At 52.0% G+C, this 15,573-nt stretch overlaps 1 protein-coding gene across 1 annotated transcript in view; it reads left to right on the forward strand.

Annotated features, from left to right (window-relative positions):
- SRP68 (signal recognition particle 68) overlaps positions 1-9,999 on the forward strand; it is a 35,564-nt gene extending 25,565 nt beyond the window's left edge. The window contains exons 10-16 of the mRNA XM_044247392.1: positions 147-211; positions 4,237-4,390; positions 5,009-5,103; positions 6,087-6,216; positions 8,218-8,293; positions 8,918-8,970; positions 9,633-9,999. Of these exons, the coding sequence (XP_044103327.1) occupies positions 147-211; positions 4,237-4,390; positions 5,009-5,103; positions 6,087-6,216; positions 8,218-8,293; positions 8,918-8,970; positions 9,633-9,860 (801 nt within the window). The 3' untranslated portion in view covers positions 9,861-9,999. The remainder of the gene's footprint in view (positions 1-146; positions 212-4,236; positions 4,391-5,008; positions 5,104-6,086; positions 6,217-8,217; positions 8,294-8,917; positions 8,971-9,632) is intronic.
- The last annotated feature ends 5,574 nt before the right edge of the window (positions 10,000-15,573 follow it).

A 15,573-nucleotide genomic window follows, 5' to 3' on the forward strand; every position in this document is an offset into this window, starting at 1 on the left:
GGAGATCTTTGATATTTCAGGACCCGTAATTTACTAGAGCCTGTGCCTGTGTTCCCAGGCACTTTGGGGACCACACCATGGCATGAGGTTGTCAGAGCCAAGGATAGGATCATCTGTTTTATCTCTGCCTTTATTGCTTTCCACAGAAACAGAGAGATTATACCCTTGAAGGGGAGTCGGGGAAGGTATCTAATCTTCAGTACCTGCACAGGTAAGGCTTTTAATTTCTAAATTTTTAACACAGTAGTAAAATAGATCCTTCAAATGAAAGAGTGTGTATACATTAACATAGTTTTAATTTCTGATTTATTGTATGGCAAATGCTAATGTATATATGTATGTTTTATCGTACAGGAGTACGTGTTTGTATGTTATTTGTATGTTACTGCGTTTATTGCATTTGCATGTTATTATACACGTAATTTTAAATTTTGTACATTAAGAGTGAGAATGCGGCTAGTGACTTTGGCGCTCCCTGTGGCCCCACACTGGTGGTTCCTCTTTCTCTCCTAGAGGTAACTGCCCCCCTCTGCCAGGCTCCGAAAGTTACTCTCCTCTGTGTTCCAGATGTTTTCTTTCGTCCCTTCTGCATTTAAGTTCTGTTTCGACTCCAGTTTGATTCTGTCTGGAGTTTGTTTTTGAGCGTGGTATAAGGATCTGCTTCACCTTTTCTCCACGAGGCTGTGGATGGCTCCGGGGCAGTTGACGGACACATCGGCCTGTCCGCCGGTTCCATCCGGCCCGCGGCCCCTTTTCTCCTCGCGCACTCTTTTCTGGACGCTCTTCAGCTCTGCGGGTCCACCTTCCGTACTGGCACCAGCACAGCAAATGCCTGTGCCTCGAGTCCTGGTGGCTGGTGGAGCTCATCCCCCAGCAGGTTTTTCCTCAGGCACAGCTGAACTCTTTCTGTCCCTTTGCTCTTTCATACACATTTTTAAATCACCTTGTCAAGTTTACTTTTGTTTTAGAGGTGTGGATCATTCTGTTCACCCTGAAGAGGGGAGGGAAGGAAAAGTGACAGTTTGGGGACTTTGTGGGGAGAAGGATCAACTGACTTGGGAAAACTACACTTCTCATTAGATGCTCTACCCCATGTGACCTTGAAGTCTTCATCGCTTACTTACTGGTTGTAACTTTTTTCATGAACCTGGCACTATTTTCAGCCGTTCCCTAACCCCTCCCTTTTTGGTAAAAACACCTCCCTGTGTTTTGATCTCCTTGATCTAGATTAGGGAATTCAGTATTAGCAAACGTCAGATGGAGTGCCAGAGTTATCGAGGGGCATCGAGCAACAACAGCCGTTTGCTATCTAGTATTCAGTAGTCCTGTGAGAAAGCGGAGCCCAGGAGGGTAAGGGACATGTTTATTGTTAACAGCCACAGAGTCAGAATCAGGAGTTGATCCAACTTCCTAACCTTGAAAAGACCCTGAGGGGCGCCTGGGTGGCTCAGTGGGTTAAGCCGCTGCCTTCGGCTCAGGTCATGATCTCAGGGTCCTGGGATCGAGTCCCGCATCGGGCTCTCTGCTCAGCAGGGAGCCTGCTTCCCTCTATCTCTCTCTCTGCCTGCCTCTCTGCCTACTTGTGATCTCTGTCTGTCAAATAAATAAATAAAATCTTTAAAAAAAAAAAAAAAAGAAAAGACCCTGAGAGTTTTAACAGGCTCGGAAAACCTTCACACCGTGCTGCCCCCATACCCTGGGCTTCATCCTCCCGCCTTCACATCGAGCTGGAATCAGCATCGTGGGTTTCGACCAGGAGCTGGAGCCCAGGGGTGCCTGAGGGGTCAGTCATTCAATTACCTGCCTTCGGTTCAGGTCACAGTCCCAGGGTCCTAGGATTGATCCCCGCATCAGGCTGTCTACTCAACGGGGAGCCTGCTTCTCCCTCTCCTTCTGCCTGCTACTCTGCCTGCTTTTGTGCTTGTACTCAGCTCTCTCTCTGTCAAATAAGTAAATTTTAAAAATCTTAAAAAAAAAAAAAAAAAAAAAAAAAGGAACTGGAGCCCAGCTTTGACAGTAGGAATCAGGTCGCTCTTGTATTTTAATAAAACTTTCCAAAGAGGCATGTACATTCCTCTACTGCTCTAAATAATATTTGGAGAATCTCCTTTTTCTGAAGAGCTTCAGGAAAACCCATCTCCTGACCTTTCTCTCCCATTTCTCCAAAGCAGCCACTTTTAATTCTTTTTTTTTTAAATCTTTTTTTTTTAAAGATTTTATTTATTTATTTGACAGAGAGAAATCACATTTCCTGGTATTTACCTTTGTGTCCAAATGACGTGTGTGTGTTCCTACTTACTGATTTTTGGATTTAGGTATTTTGTACCCCTTCCCGGGACAGCCCTCACTCCTGCTCTGCACCCGCTCCCTGCCCTGACTCTTCCCGACCTCCCAGCTGGCTGACTTATAGGCCTTTTCATTTCATGCACTATTTTAATTTCTGAGGGCTTGTGCGTGTCCTTTGAATATTGATTATCTTTTTACGATTTTATTTATTAGAGAGAGAGAGTGTAGACAGGGATGGGTAGAGGGGCAGAGGGAGGAGCAGAGCCTCCACTGAACAGGGAGCTTGACTCAGGGCTGGATCCCAGCACCCTGGGATCATGACCTGACCCGAAGGCAGACACTTAACCGACTGAACAACCCAGTCAGGCCTAAGTATTGATTTTGTAAAAGTTTCTCATTCTAAGCTTATGACCAGAAAGTCCCTCTCTGAAGTTAATAATAGTTTTCTGAAATTTTCTTCTTCTTGCAAAGTCTGATTCTTCCAAGTTGCTTTCCCCCCACCCCACCCCCGATTTTGGTTTCTTCTGTCTTGTTAGTTGGTTTTTTTTTTTTTTTTAAGATTTTATTTATTTATTTGACAGAGAGAGATCACAAGTAGGCAAAGAGGCAGGCAGAGAGAAAAGGGGGGAAGCAGGCTCCCCGCCGAGCAGAGAGCCCGATGCGGGGCTCGATCCCAGGACCCTGAGATCATGACCTGAGCCGAAGGCAGAGGCTTTAACCCACTGAGCCACCCAGGCACCCTTGTTAGATATTTTTTTAACTGGTGATTCTTCGACATCTCCTGTTAAAGCATATGGCTTGTGTGGCAGGAACTTTGCACTTGTGGGCAGGGCTTATCGGCTATGGGCTTCACTGGGGGTGTTCTTCTGCCTTTCTACCCAGGAACCTGACTCTAGAATCTTGGAGGGCCCTTTTGTGGGCAAGTCAGATCCCCAGAATGTACCAGCAGCTCTTGGTCTAGAAGCCGAGTATGAGAAGGCTAGGGGGCCAGAACCTATGACTTGACAGTCTCTTAATCCCCGGTGTTCACTATGGAGCCCTGACCTCAAGTATGCATATATAGCTGTCCCCAGGCTGTGTCTTTCCCAAGGGTGCCTCTACTCTTCTACCAGAGAAGGATGGAGATCTTGAGCCCTAAATACTAGCCCCCTACCCGCAAATGCTTTTTAAACAGACTTCTCAGTTACTGTATTCTTGTCCCCAGATATTAAAAGAGATTTTCCAGGTGGTACAGTTAAAATAAGCAGGCATAGGGGTGCCTGGGTGGCTCAGTGGATTAAAGCCTCTCCCTTCGGCTCCAGTCATGATCCCGGAATCCTGGGATCGAGCCCCACATCGGGCTCTCTGCTCAGCGGGGAGCCTGCTTCCTCCTCTCTCTCTGCCTGCCTCTCTGCCTACTTGTGATTTCTGTCTGTCAAGTAAATAAATAAAATCTTAAAAAAACAAAATAAGCAGGCATAGTCTCCAGTATGTGCAGGTGCTCGGTACGCAGAACCCTCCAAAGAAACCCATTCCTTAGTGTCTTCTGAGAAGAGAAGGTCCTCAGATGAGTAGGAGCAGCTGTTGTGTGAGCGCTGCGTCTTGTAATGTGGGCCAGGCCGTTAACTGATCCTTGTTCCCAGAACGGCTTGCCATCCATGGATCATCTCAAGGACTAACTGTGACCTCTGAAGTCAGTAGCTTTGTGGCTCTTTAAGACAAACGGAGGATATAATTAAAACTGAAATCAGATTTCGTCATAAGGTGTCATCCCGCCCCTGCAGACCTGCCTGCGAATTGCCAAAATTGAGGGCCCCCTTGAGCTTGAGGCCCCGGTCACATGGCCCGCTGAGTGACACGCCCTCGCCCCCACACCCTTCCCCTAGGTTAGTCCCAGCTTGTGGCCCAGTGCTCTTCTCAGAACGCCAGCTTCCCTGAGCATAACCTGAGCTGACGTGTGGTACATTCCAGCTACCTGACTTACATCAAGTTGTCAACAGCCGTCAGGCGGAACGAGAACATGGCCAAGGGGCTGCAGAAGGCACTACAGTCGCAGCCGGAAGATGACAGCAAGCGCTCCCCACGGCCCCAGGACCTCATCCGGCTCTATGACATCATTCTACAGGTGACCCTCGAGGACTGGGCCACCGGAGCCTGTCCTTTGCATGTGTTGGCCACAGAATGACCTAACTCTGTAGCGAAGGGCTGGGACCAGCAGCAGCTTTTGGTGGCTCGGGAGGAGAGGCCTGGTTCTCGCTCAGCCTCGGCGTGTTGATGTGGAGAGACCAGCGACCTCGGGGTCCACTGAGCGCTGCAGCTGTGCAAGGTCCTCTCTCCTGGGGGACTTCCTGAGACCTGAGGCCACAGTCTTGGCCCGCTGGGAGTTGGTCAGTGAGTAAGATTGAGGGACGTGTCCACGCACCATCCAGGCCTCTAAGGGAGATGCCACGGGAGCGCCAGTCTTGACAGATCAGACCAGGAGTTGCCCACTGGCTGACTTGGTCTGAGAAATCTCGGAAGGAGGTGAGGTGTGAGCCGAGACGGAAAGGACAGACAGGCTTTTAGGAGCTGAGAAGGGGTGGCGGTGACACCAGGTGTGGCTGCTGCCAAGCCGTTCCTCACAGACCTTCCCGTTATTTCTGGCTTGGGCTTTTTGCCCATGTGTGTTTTTACAAGGTCTCCTGTCAGAAACCCAGTCTGCACCCTGCTCTTCATGAGTTTCCTTGTTGCATCTCTCATGCAGAATCTGGTGGAATTGCTCCAGCTTCCTGGCTTAGAGGAGGACCGAGCCTTCCAGAAAGAGATAGGCCTCAAGACGCTGGTGTTTAAGGCTTATAGGTAAGGTCCCATGATGCAGATGGGGCTCTCCTGGGCTGCCTGCTGGCTCTGTAAGCCTTGGGGCATGGGCCAGACTCCAGAAGACTGGGTTGTTGGCTTGGCTGTCTGATTACCTTGCCTGTGGTCAGAACAGTCGGCCCAGCATGTTCGGGGGACGTCTTTGCTGAAGGTACTGGCTGGGAGTTTCCAGTGTACCTCATTTGCTCCTTGGATAGGGTGGGGGAGGTTGGGGAGCACAAGTTAAAGGTCAACTCCCTCCTCTTCCCTCCTTCCTCCCAGCGGAGAAGGAACAAGTATAGGAAAGGGTGTTCCTTGAGAGAACCAGAGGAGAACCTGAACTGAATTAGGAGAAAGCTAACCCTCCATTTTTTGTTTTTGTTCTTAAATGAGTTGTGTTATTTTTAAGTGGGAGGTAGGCGGTGTGGGATCCCCCCGCCCCTCGGCCCTCACACCCCAGCACTCTGACTCTCCAACATGCCCCTTCGTCGCACTTGTTAGCTCTCCTCCTGGCCCATGGCCTGTCAAGGACCAGCAGCCCTGAGGCTCTGTTGACTCCAGTGGAATAGTTTCCATTAGGAAGTGGATTCTTGGGTTGGGTTTTTGAAAAAGAAGTGAGCAGGGATGAGCGAGCTGGCCGGACGCGTGGGCAGTGGGTGGGATTCGTACTTGGGCCACGCAGCGTTCCTCCTCCGTGCCTGTCCCAGCCCCCACCGTGTGCCTTTGGGAGCCGCAGAGTCAGAAAGGAAGTAGAAGACAGAGGGTCTTTTACCATGTGGGACATGCACAGTGCAGGGAAGAGTGGAGGGTCGCCTGGTAACCTGGGGCATGGGGAGTGTCCGGGTCTTCCCTGCAGCGATCCTGAGGTTTAAGAAGGTTTAAGAAGCCTGTTTCCAGATCTAAAATGGAGCCTGAACTTCAAGGAAAGTCTCGATCTTGGGTAATTGTTATTCTAGAATACTCTGGCTCTTTCCCTTCCCTGCCAGGTGTTTTTTCATTGCTCAGTCCTACGTGCTGGTGAAGAAGTGGAGTGAAGCCCTTGTCCTCTATGACCGAGTCCTGAAGTACGCAAACGAAGTACATTCTGACGCCGGGGCCTTCAGGAACAGCTTAAAGGTGCGCCGCTGCTCCTTGCCCCCAAGCCCAGGGAGGCTGTGTGGTGAGGCCCATCCTCCCTGGCCAGCTGCAGGTGTGGGGCGGCCCAGAGAGCTGTGTGCTCTAACTCCCTGCCACGCTCCAGGCCTGCGATTGGACGCAGGTACTAAGAAGGAAAGCCATTCCTTGGGTTAAAATAAATCTGAAGTATTGTTTTCAGATTCAGCTGCATGTTACAGTTACCTGGGAAGATTATTTTTTTTTTAGGTATTCATTTATTTATTTGACAGAGAATTAAGAACATAGGTAGAGCAGCAGGGAGAGGGGATAGCAGGCCCTCCGTAGAGCGGGAAGCCCGATGCGGGGCTCCATCCCAGGACCCTGGGATCATGACCTGAGCCAAAGGTAGTTAACTGACTGAGCCACTCAGGAGCCCCTCACCTGGGATTTTTAAAAGATGACCATCTGAGTCTCACCCCTCGAGATTCTGGTTCTAATCCCTGTGGGGTCTGGGGTGCACACTGGGATTTTGAAAAGCCCCTCAGTGATTGTGCTGTGCAGCTGAGTTGAGAACCACTGATGAAGCTTTTCTCCACAAAGTGTACCTGTACCACCACCAGCATTTGGGAACTTGCTAGAAATGCAGACTCTGCAGCCCTACTCCAGGCCTGCTGAGTCAAAATCTGCATTTTAGCACCCCCCCCCCAGGGCAGTTTGGGTGTACCTCAGAGCTTACCTGCTGATCGGAAGTACTGGTGGTTTAGTGTTCCTGCTTGTTGAACGATCCTGGCTTCTTAAGCTGCGGACTGCTGTGCTGGTGTCGGCATCAGAGCCCCAGCCGGCCCACAGAATCCGGGCTTGTGGATCTGTTAGTGGAGACCGTTTAGAAAAGGCGAGCTGGGATTGCCCTGGTCAAGCCAGCGAGGGAGCCGCGGCTCTCTGGGCGTTCGCTTGTTCCCTCGGAGCAGCGCTGGATTCCAGGGCAGTGAACACACCAGGCTTCTGCCCTCGGACAGCGTAAGGTTTTGTCGAGCCACAGGCTTGCATGCCGGATGGAGTTGTTCTCAAGTGAAGGGGCAGATGGAAAGGAGTAGGCGAGGGTGTGCGGGACCAGCACGGTGGCAGCGTAATGCTGGGGTGTCCCCGGCGCCGGCATGTGGAGGGAGACGGTGTGCATGGATATCCCAGGAGTCAGGAAGAAGCGCGTACAGATCCCTGTCTGACCGAAGTCAGAGCTCAGGGCAGGAGGGTTCAGATCTTTCTGGATTTTGCCAGGGGAGAGACTCAGCCTGCCTTGGGGGCCCTTCGTGCTTCAGTCTCCTCCTCTGCAAAGCAGAGTACGGCTTCATTCAGGGTGATTATGACAATGGAATTAGCGGCTGCGTGAGCTGCTTGGAAAGCACCGGCCCGTTGTACATACAGCCGTGATACGCTGCTCGCTAGTATCTTATCCTCACTACTGTCTCCTGGCATTATTACTTGGGCTAAGGCATCCTTTTCCTGTCTGAAGTCAGCTTTAAGTGCTTGTTTTGTTTTGTTTTGTTTTTTAAGTAGGCCCCATGCCCCCCGTGGGGCTTGACCTTGCGACCGCGAGAGTAAGACTCACGTACTTTATTGACAGAGCTAGCCAGATGCCCCAAGCTAGCGTTTTTTGTTTTTGTTTGTTTGTTTTTTTTTTTTTTTTTTTAAAGATTTTGTTTATTTATTTGAGAGAGAGAGACAGTGAGAGAGAGCATGAGAGGGGAGAAGGTCAGAGAGCAAAGCAGACTCCCCATGGAGCTGGGAGCCTGATGTGGGACTCGATCCCGGGACTCCAGGATCACGCCCTGAGCCGAAGGCAGTCGTCCAACCAACTGAGCCACCCAGGCGTCCCATGTTTTTGTTTGTTTTTAATACGATAAACCATTTATAAAGTCTAAAATCTTGTGAAAATAAGGGTGGGATCGCTCCGCTTGGGTCAGTTTGGCGCACTTGTCTGGCCCGGCTCTGACTCGTGAGTCCGTGTTTTCCGAACCGTTACAGGACCTGCCCGACGTGCAAGAGCTCATCACACAAGTGAGGTCAGAGAAGTGTTCTCTGCAGGCAGCGGCGATCCTGGGTGAGCCCCTTGCGTGTTACGTGCTCGCTGTGTTCCCAGATTTCCTTTGCTGCTATCCCTCCTCTGTCCCACTCCCTACACCAATTCCATAATGTGTAAGATTTTAATCTTTTTCTGCCATTATTTCTGCCACATGAAGGCATCAAACTGTGTGGGAAATTTTATTTATTTATTTTTTAAGATTGTATTTATTTGAGAGAGAGACCAAGAAAGGAGAGTGAGTACGTGAGCAGGAGAGGGTTAGAGGGAGAAGCAGACTCCCCACTGAGCGGGGAGCCCGATGCAGGGCTCGATGACCCGAGCCGAAGGCAGGTGCTTGACCAGCAGAGCCACCTCGGGAACCCCTGTGTGGAAGAATTTAGAGAACCAGTTCGCTGTCCCTTTCCCTAACATATTTTTCTTACAACCATTGGGGCTCCGCTGGCGTGACAACGTTGCTTCTAGGGTTTACCGTCTATTTTACTGTACTGCTTAGCGGACGTTGGCCCAGGAAGGAAAGGGCTGACTTCCCCACATGTTGCTGCTTTTGCTCTTGGGATTTAGAACCCACACGTGTGACATGTGTCATTTGTGACTGTAGCATGTTTTTTCCCTGTTCTTACTGAATCCCTGTGCAACTTTCAGATGCAAGTGACTCCCACCAAACAGAGATTTCCTCCCAAGTCAAGGACAACAAGGTATGTTTGGGCTGTGGCTTTTGAGGAATGAAGAATAGAATTCGTTAACTCACTAGAAATGTGTGCTCAGTTGAACAGAGAGCCCTTCATTTCTTTTCCTTTTTTTTTTTTAAGATTTTATTTATTTGACAGATCACAAGTAGTTAGAGAGGCAGGCAGAGAAGGAAGGGGAAACAGGCTTTCTGCTGGGCAGAGAGCCCAATGCGGGGCTTGATCCCAGGACCCTGAGATCATGACCTGAGCTGAAGGCAGAGGCTTTAACCCACTGAGCCACCCAGGTGCCCAAGAACCCTTCATTTCTAAGCAGACACCCTTCTTTTGCTCAGAGACCTCGCAGCTGCCTGTATAAGGTTTGTTCATGTCAGCCAGATGACCCCAGATAAGGAGGTTGGGAACGTGTGCTGTGCAGCGCAGCTGGCTAGGAACTTGGCAGGCAGATCCACTATGCCCGTGCTCTAGTCCCGGCCCATGCCTCTCCCAACCTCTAGGTTTCAGTGACTCTCAGCTATGAGATGGGGACGTGACAGAACACTTGTAGCAGATTCGTGGGGATGAAGCGAGGTAGCCCACGTAGGCTCTGAACTGTGTACTCAGCACGTAGTGGATGTTCCGCTGTGGTCTGTGATTAACACCTGGGTTCCTCCCTTTGGTTTGACTCCCAGCCTCTGGTCGAACGGTTTGAGACATTCTGCCTGGACCCTTCCCTCGTCACCAAGCAAGCCAACCTCGTGCACTTCCCACCGGGATTCCAGCCCATTCCTTGCAAGCCTTTGTTCTTTGACCTGGCCCTCAACCATGTGGCATTCCCACCTCTTGAGGACAAGTTGGAGCAGAAGACCAAGAGTGGCCTCACTGGATACATCAAGGGCATCTTTGGATTCAGGAGCTAACCAGGCTCTTCTTGGGGGCAAGGGGAGATTCTCACTCTTCATCTGTATTGTGAGAAAACCCCAGCAAGTTCCATGATATTAAATCCAGGTCTGCATTGGCCCAGGGCAGGAGTGTCACATCCTCAGCCCTGCGTCCCTATGTCTTGTGTGTTTGTGCACTTGCCATTCTTAACCGGTGTGCTCGGAGGGGACCCTGCCCTCTTCTGGTGGACGTGTGCAGGATCCTTCTGTCCACACCTCCTGGGGGAGGGGCTGCTGCCATCTGGTCCTGTGGCCCATGGGAGCCGGGCTCGGATGGGTCCACGCCAGGCGTGGATGGGAGCTCGGAACTTTCTGTCAGTACCATGGATTTGAAGTGGACGACTCCTCGCCATGCGCATCCAGAGTCCGTGAAGAGTCTGTGACCAGGAACCCACGTCACCCCACGACTACAGTCAGCCTTATGCCCTGTCACCTCCAAGTGGAAGTTAAGTTTCAGAACAAGCAAAGAGCTCTATTTTTAGAAGAAATGTGTTACACTCAGAAATGATGAAAACAAATCTTATATTAAAAGGCAAAGATGCTGGAGACTGTGCCCATTTTTTATACGCTCTCACTCACATCTGGTCCCAGTGCCCTGCTAGGGGCCTTGTCGCTCGATCCTGTCCTGTCAGGTGTCGCCTGACTTCTGGCAGCTCGGGTGTGTTTGAGGCCAGTTAAGGGAGTGTTAGAAGCACTTTCTAAATCCGACATTTTTAGATGCCATAGGTTATATTTAAATCAATTTCCTTTTATTTTGAAGTAAGCTTTGTGCCTAATGTGGGGCTCAGACTCATGATCCTGAGATTAAGAGTCCTGTACTCTACAGACTGAGCCATCCAGGTGCCCCCAATTTCCTTTTTTTTTTTTTTTAAGATTTTATTCATTAGAGCATAAGCCAGGAAAGAGGGAGAAGCAAACTTCCTGTTGAGCTGGGAGCCTGATGGGCTCAATCCCAGGACTTGGAGATCATGACCTGAGCTGAAGGCAGACGCTCAACTGTCTGAGCCACCCAGGCATCCCTCCCCCAATTTCCTTTTTAAGTTTTTTCTTAGTGACTGCCTCATATTCCTATCACAGTATCAGTAATAGAAGTCTCAAAAACAGTGAAAAAAAATGAGCAATAAATGTGATTTAGATGTGAGATGTATCTGAAAGCTCTGAATCCCTTTGGAGATGGAAACTCACCTGCCCCAGAGGAAAGCGAAGCCGCCGCGGGAAATGTTGGCTTCAGTGTGGCACAAACCTGGAGCAGACGAGAGCAGCTCGAAGGGCAGGCTGGGCGGTTAAAGTCCTGAGAACGTTCTTTCAAGCTGGACCCACTGTGGGCACGGCCATGCTTCTTGTTTTGTTGGGGAACTGCAGAGCAGGGGGTGCCAGAAGCTAGAAGACAGGAAGACGAGGCAGACTTCTTTGTTAGGATTGACTATTGTCAAGGACGCTAGTTGCCCAGACTGTGATCTCACCCCCAGGATTTGCTTTGGGTCAGAGAGCCTTAGAAAGCTGATTTTGTTTTTATTTTATTTTATTTTTTTTAAGATTTTATTTATTTGAGGGGGGGGAGAAGCAGACTTTCCACCGAGGGGGGACCCAACTCGGGGCTCTATCCCATGACCCCAGGATCATGACCTGAGCCGGAGGCAGACGCTCCATGGACTGAGCCACCCCGGTGCCCCCTGATTTTGTTTTAAATAGAAAATGTTACCATCGGCGCCGTGCAAGCCCAGGGGTACCCTCCCGCCCTCTGGAGATACAGCGCAGGTGACCTGAGCAGAGGTCTTGCATTTTGGTTCCGAAGGCTTAGGGCCGTGTCCCTGCTGGGCTAAGGGGGCGCTGGTTGGTGTTTATCTTTTTCCTCACCTTTTTCTCCACCTTCAGCTTGGCCGCAGCAGGCTCTGCACTAGGTTCTGTGCTTGCCTCGCCCCATTCCCTGTGCCCACCAGCTGCAGCCACAGCTGGGCCAGGCGCCCAACTCTAGGCCCCCACGCAGGCAGCCTTCCAGCCTGTCGGAGCCGCTGTCTCCTGGCCTCATCTGGGAAGATGGCCCTTTGTCCTGCTCCTGGCGCTTCCCACCTCTCTCGCTCTCTTCAGAGTGCCGGCAGCTGTGAGGAGGCAGAATCCAGAGTCGGTCTTTCTGATTGACCTTTTCTAAGCTTCTCTTTTCTTGTGGCCTTGCTGGAAATTCCCTTCCGCCCGGTGACCCTGGCAGCCTCTCTGAGTAGTAGTGGCTGTGGTGAGCCAGTGAGGCCGGATCGAGACATGGTTAGTGTTAAGAGCACGTGTTTACACGAGGAGACAGCCCTGGCAAGGCCGAGGTCTCTGGTTGGCTTGCACAGCCCTTCACTTAGGACCCCTGGACATTAACCAGGCTGTCAGGGGAGACTGTGCCAAAAGCAGGCCCCCACCGTGTCCTCGGGACAGGAAGCAGCTCTCCAGCCGTGGGTTCAGAATTGAGCCTTGGGCCAGTGCATTTTGCTGGGTAGATGCACAGAACGAGATGCCAGCAAGCACACGGTCCTTCTTCTCAGGGAATGAGAGTGAGGTCTTTTTTTTTTTTTAAGATTTTATTTATTTGGCAGATCACAAGCGGGCAGAGAGGCAGGAAGAGGCGGGGGGGGAAAGATGCGGGGCTCAATCCCAGGACCCTGAGATCATGACCTGAACCAAAGGCAGAGGCTTAACCCACTGAACCACCCCAAGAGTGAGCTGCTTCTTGTACTTATCCCTACAGCAGGGGCCCCTGTGCCTCTCCGGGATGTGCTGTGTTCGCTCAGCAGGTCTGGACCCTGCCAGAAGCTTCTGTCTCAGATCTAGAAAGGAAGGAAGCTCGCTTCGGGCTCTGCCTCACAACCACCATGCTCGTGGTTTTTATTTTTCTTGTCTGTTGAGTGGTGGTCTTGAGTTGCAGAAACATGAGTGGTGAAAAACTCCCTTTAGTTACCAGGAGATCGCGCTGCACACCAGATTGAAAGACGTCATGTGGCCTCTACCCTGGTTGGTTCTGTTTGGAAGAACAGAGTATTGAGGCAGCCGGGGCCGGAAGGGCCCTGACCGCTCAATTTTCCGGGTGTTTTCTTCTTTCTGTGGGCACTGTTTCGAGGTACTGCCTCTCTCTCTTTACTTTATTATTTTTTTTTTTAAAGATTTTATTTATTTATTTGACAGAGAGAGATCACAAGTAGGCAGAGAGGCAGGCAGAGAGAGAGGAGCAAGCAGGCTTCTGGCCGAGCAGAAAGCCCGATGTGGGGCTCGATCCCAGGACCTGGGACCATGACCTGAGCCGAAGGCAGAGGCTTTAAACCACTGAGCCACCCAGGTTCCCTCTTTCTTTACTTTAAGCTGAGAACTTGGAGTCCCCTGTTGGAAATGAAACACTGCCAGGCTTGGTCCCATCTCCTTTCTTTGGTGGCAACCTGAGCCTTTCATGGCCGGGCGGGGACAGCCTGTGGTGGCAGTGTGTCCCTCCTCCCACCATGGCTAGAGACCATCCTGATCTTCCTCTCTCCTCCCACTGGGGCAGTGGCCTCACCCCCCCCTCTAGGGGGGACACTTGACTCTGGGGACGGCTGGGGTAGGGGCTGCGCTCTGCCTGGTCACTGTCCTTGCTGTGGGAAGGCCGATTTGGCACCCCTGGCGTCATTAATACCCAAAGCTCGCTGATGACTGAATTCTAAACACGTTGCTGTCCAGCCTTCACAAGCTTGGACCCTTCAGAGGTCTAGGAAAACGCCCAAAGATAGCAAAAATATGTGTTGGTTCTAATTTTATTTTTAAGACAGTTGTTGCTACAGAAGAGACGGAAACCAGGTTGAGCTGTAAAATTTATCGATGTTCCAAAGCAGAGAGATGGAGAGGACGCTGGCTGCATCCTGACAGCAGCCGCTGGAAGAGTCCAGCCTGCTGGTCTGCCGGCTGTCAGAGGCGGGGCACGCGCCCCCTCCCCCCACCCCGGGCGCCGGGCAGCCCTGCGGTGTCCTGAGCTGGTGTAAGTCGGATGGGATCTCAGATGGCGAACGCTGATGGGGGACGGAGTACTTGTGAGAACCTTTTGTCTGACCTTTTCCGGCTATTAAGGGACTGTGATCTCAGGATCTAAGGTTTGGGGTTTCTTTGCTCAGGGGCGGGATTGTGGCAGCCCCTCAGTCTGTGTGACCAGCTCCTCCGTGCTGGTGTCGAGCCTGCGTTCCCCTGGGCCTCGGCGCTGGAGGGGGAGCCCGGCTTCTCTGGAGTCCCCATTTTCGGCAGGTCGTTTCTTCACCCCCGCTGTCTGCAGTATGTGGCCTCATGCTCGGGCTTGGTTCAGTGACTCCTCACGCTCGGGAACGACCCACATCCCTTCTGTTTCGCTGAACTTTTCCCAGGGGTCTTCTGGCAAGAGGCAGGGTGGTTAGGACAGGCAGGTGACCAGTCCCCGAACGCTGTGATGTTCCTCAGCTCTGGCTCATCTGTGGAATGGAGAGGGCTTGGGGGTCCTCGCCTGGAAAAGAGAGTCATCTCCTTCTCCGATTGTGAAAAGGAAAATGTGCAAAGGGCTTACTTAGTACCTAAGAGGCACTTGACAAATAGGCATTTCCCTCCTTTCACCCCAGCTCTCCCCCCCCCACCTAACGGCGCTAGAGCACCTGCTTCTCCCTTCAGTACCGCCTGTGGCCTGCGGCGCTGTCATGTCTGGGACCTAGGGCCTCGCAGGAAGAGCTCCTGCCTGGCTAGGACTGAACTAGGAATATCTCATGAGTGCCCTGCGGTGAGCAGCTCTCCCCAGGGACAGCGGGAACAGCGGGACGGTGGGAGCCCAGTGTCCAGGAGGCGGGGCTGCTGTGCGGGGAGTTGGGGCCAAGGCAGCTGAGAGCACAGGGGCCCCTTCTGCTGACACTCCGCCTTCTCCCTTCCCTCAGCGCCCCCCGCGGCCTTTCTCTGCCGCCCTCCCCAAGCCAGGCCCCGCCAGGTCTAACCAGCGTCACCAGGACAACATGCCAAGTCCATAGAGCTGCCCTGTGTGTTTCCAATTTCCTGGCCATAAAGACTAATTAGGAACGGTTGCTCCTCCACTACGAAGACTGTTATTAGTTCTTTTTGTTTTGTTTTATAAACCTTTTCCTTCCTCGGATCGGTGATGGGAGCTCGGGGCAAGTCAGCCCCTGCCGCTTCCGTAGGGCCGGGGTGACTCCCTCCCGCTGCTGGACTCACGAGTCCTGTGATTTCCTGGCCGTGGCCGGCAGACGTGAACTTCACAGGAGAGCCCAGAGCCCTTGGGCAGCTGGGAGAGATGGAGGCCTAGCAGCTCGCCAGTGAGGGGGCTGCTGCAGACTTCCAGAACGCAGGCGTCACTCATGCGACAACAGGCTGCTCTGTGGCCCAGAGATGGGCCGCCCCGGCACTGGTCCCGCACCCAGACTAGGCTGGCTGCTGGCCCAAGGCTAAGGAAAGGGAATCACTCCCAGAGGGGAACAGCCTTGACCTTGTCCTCTCAGGCAGGCTTGGGACCTGGGGACTGCTGAGGTCATCCTGTATCCTCCGTCTTGCCGTCTAGGAGGAGGGACCCTGATGTCCCAACAGGTAGGGTTGGTTGCTTGGTTGGTGTGAAGTGCTTCCTCTAGACACTCCTGTAAAAGGCCCCACAGAAATAACCATCTCTTTTTCCTGCCTGCTCTGCTCTAGTTAGGCAAGCTGTGGTCACCTTCTGCTTCTCTCCAGG

This window comes from Neovison vison, chromosome 5, assembly GCF_020171115.1.
Source record: "Neovison vison isolate M4711 chromosome 5, ASM_NN_V1, whole genome shotgun sequence".
Taxonomy (NCBI): Eukaryota; Metazoa; Chordata; class Mammalia; order Carnivora; family Mustelidae; genus Neogale; species Neogale vison.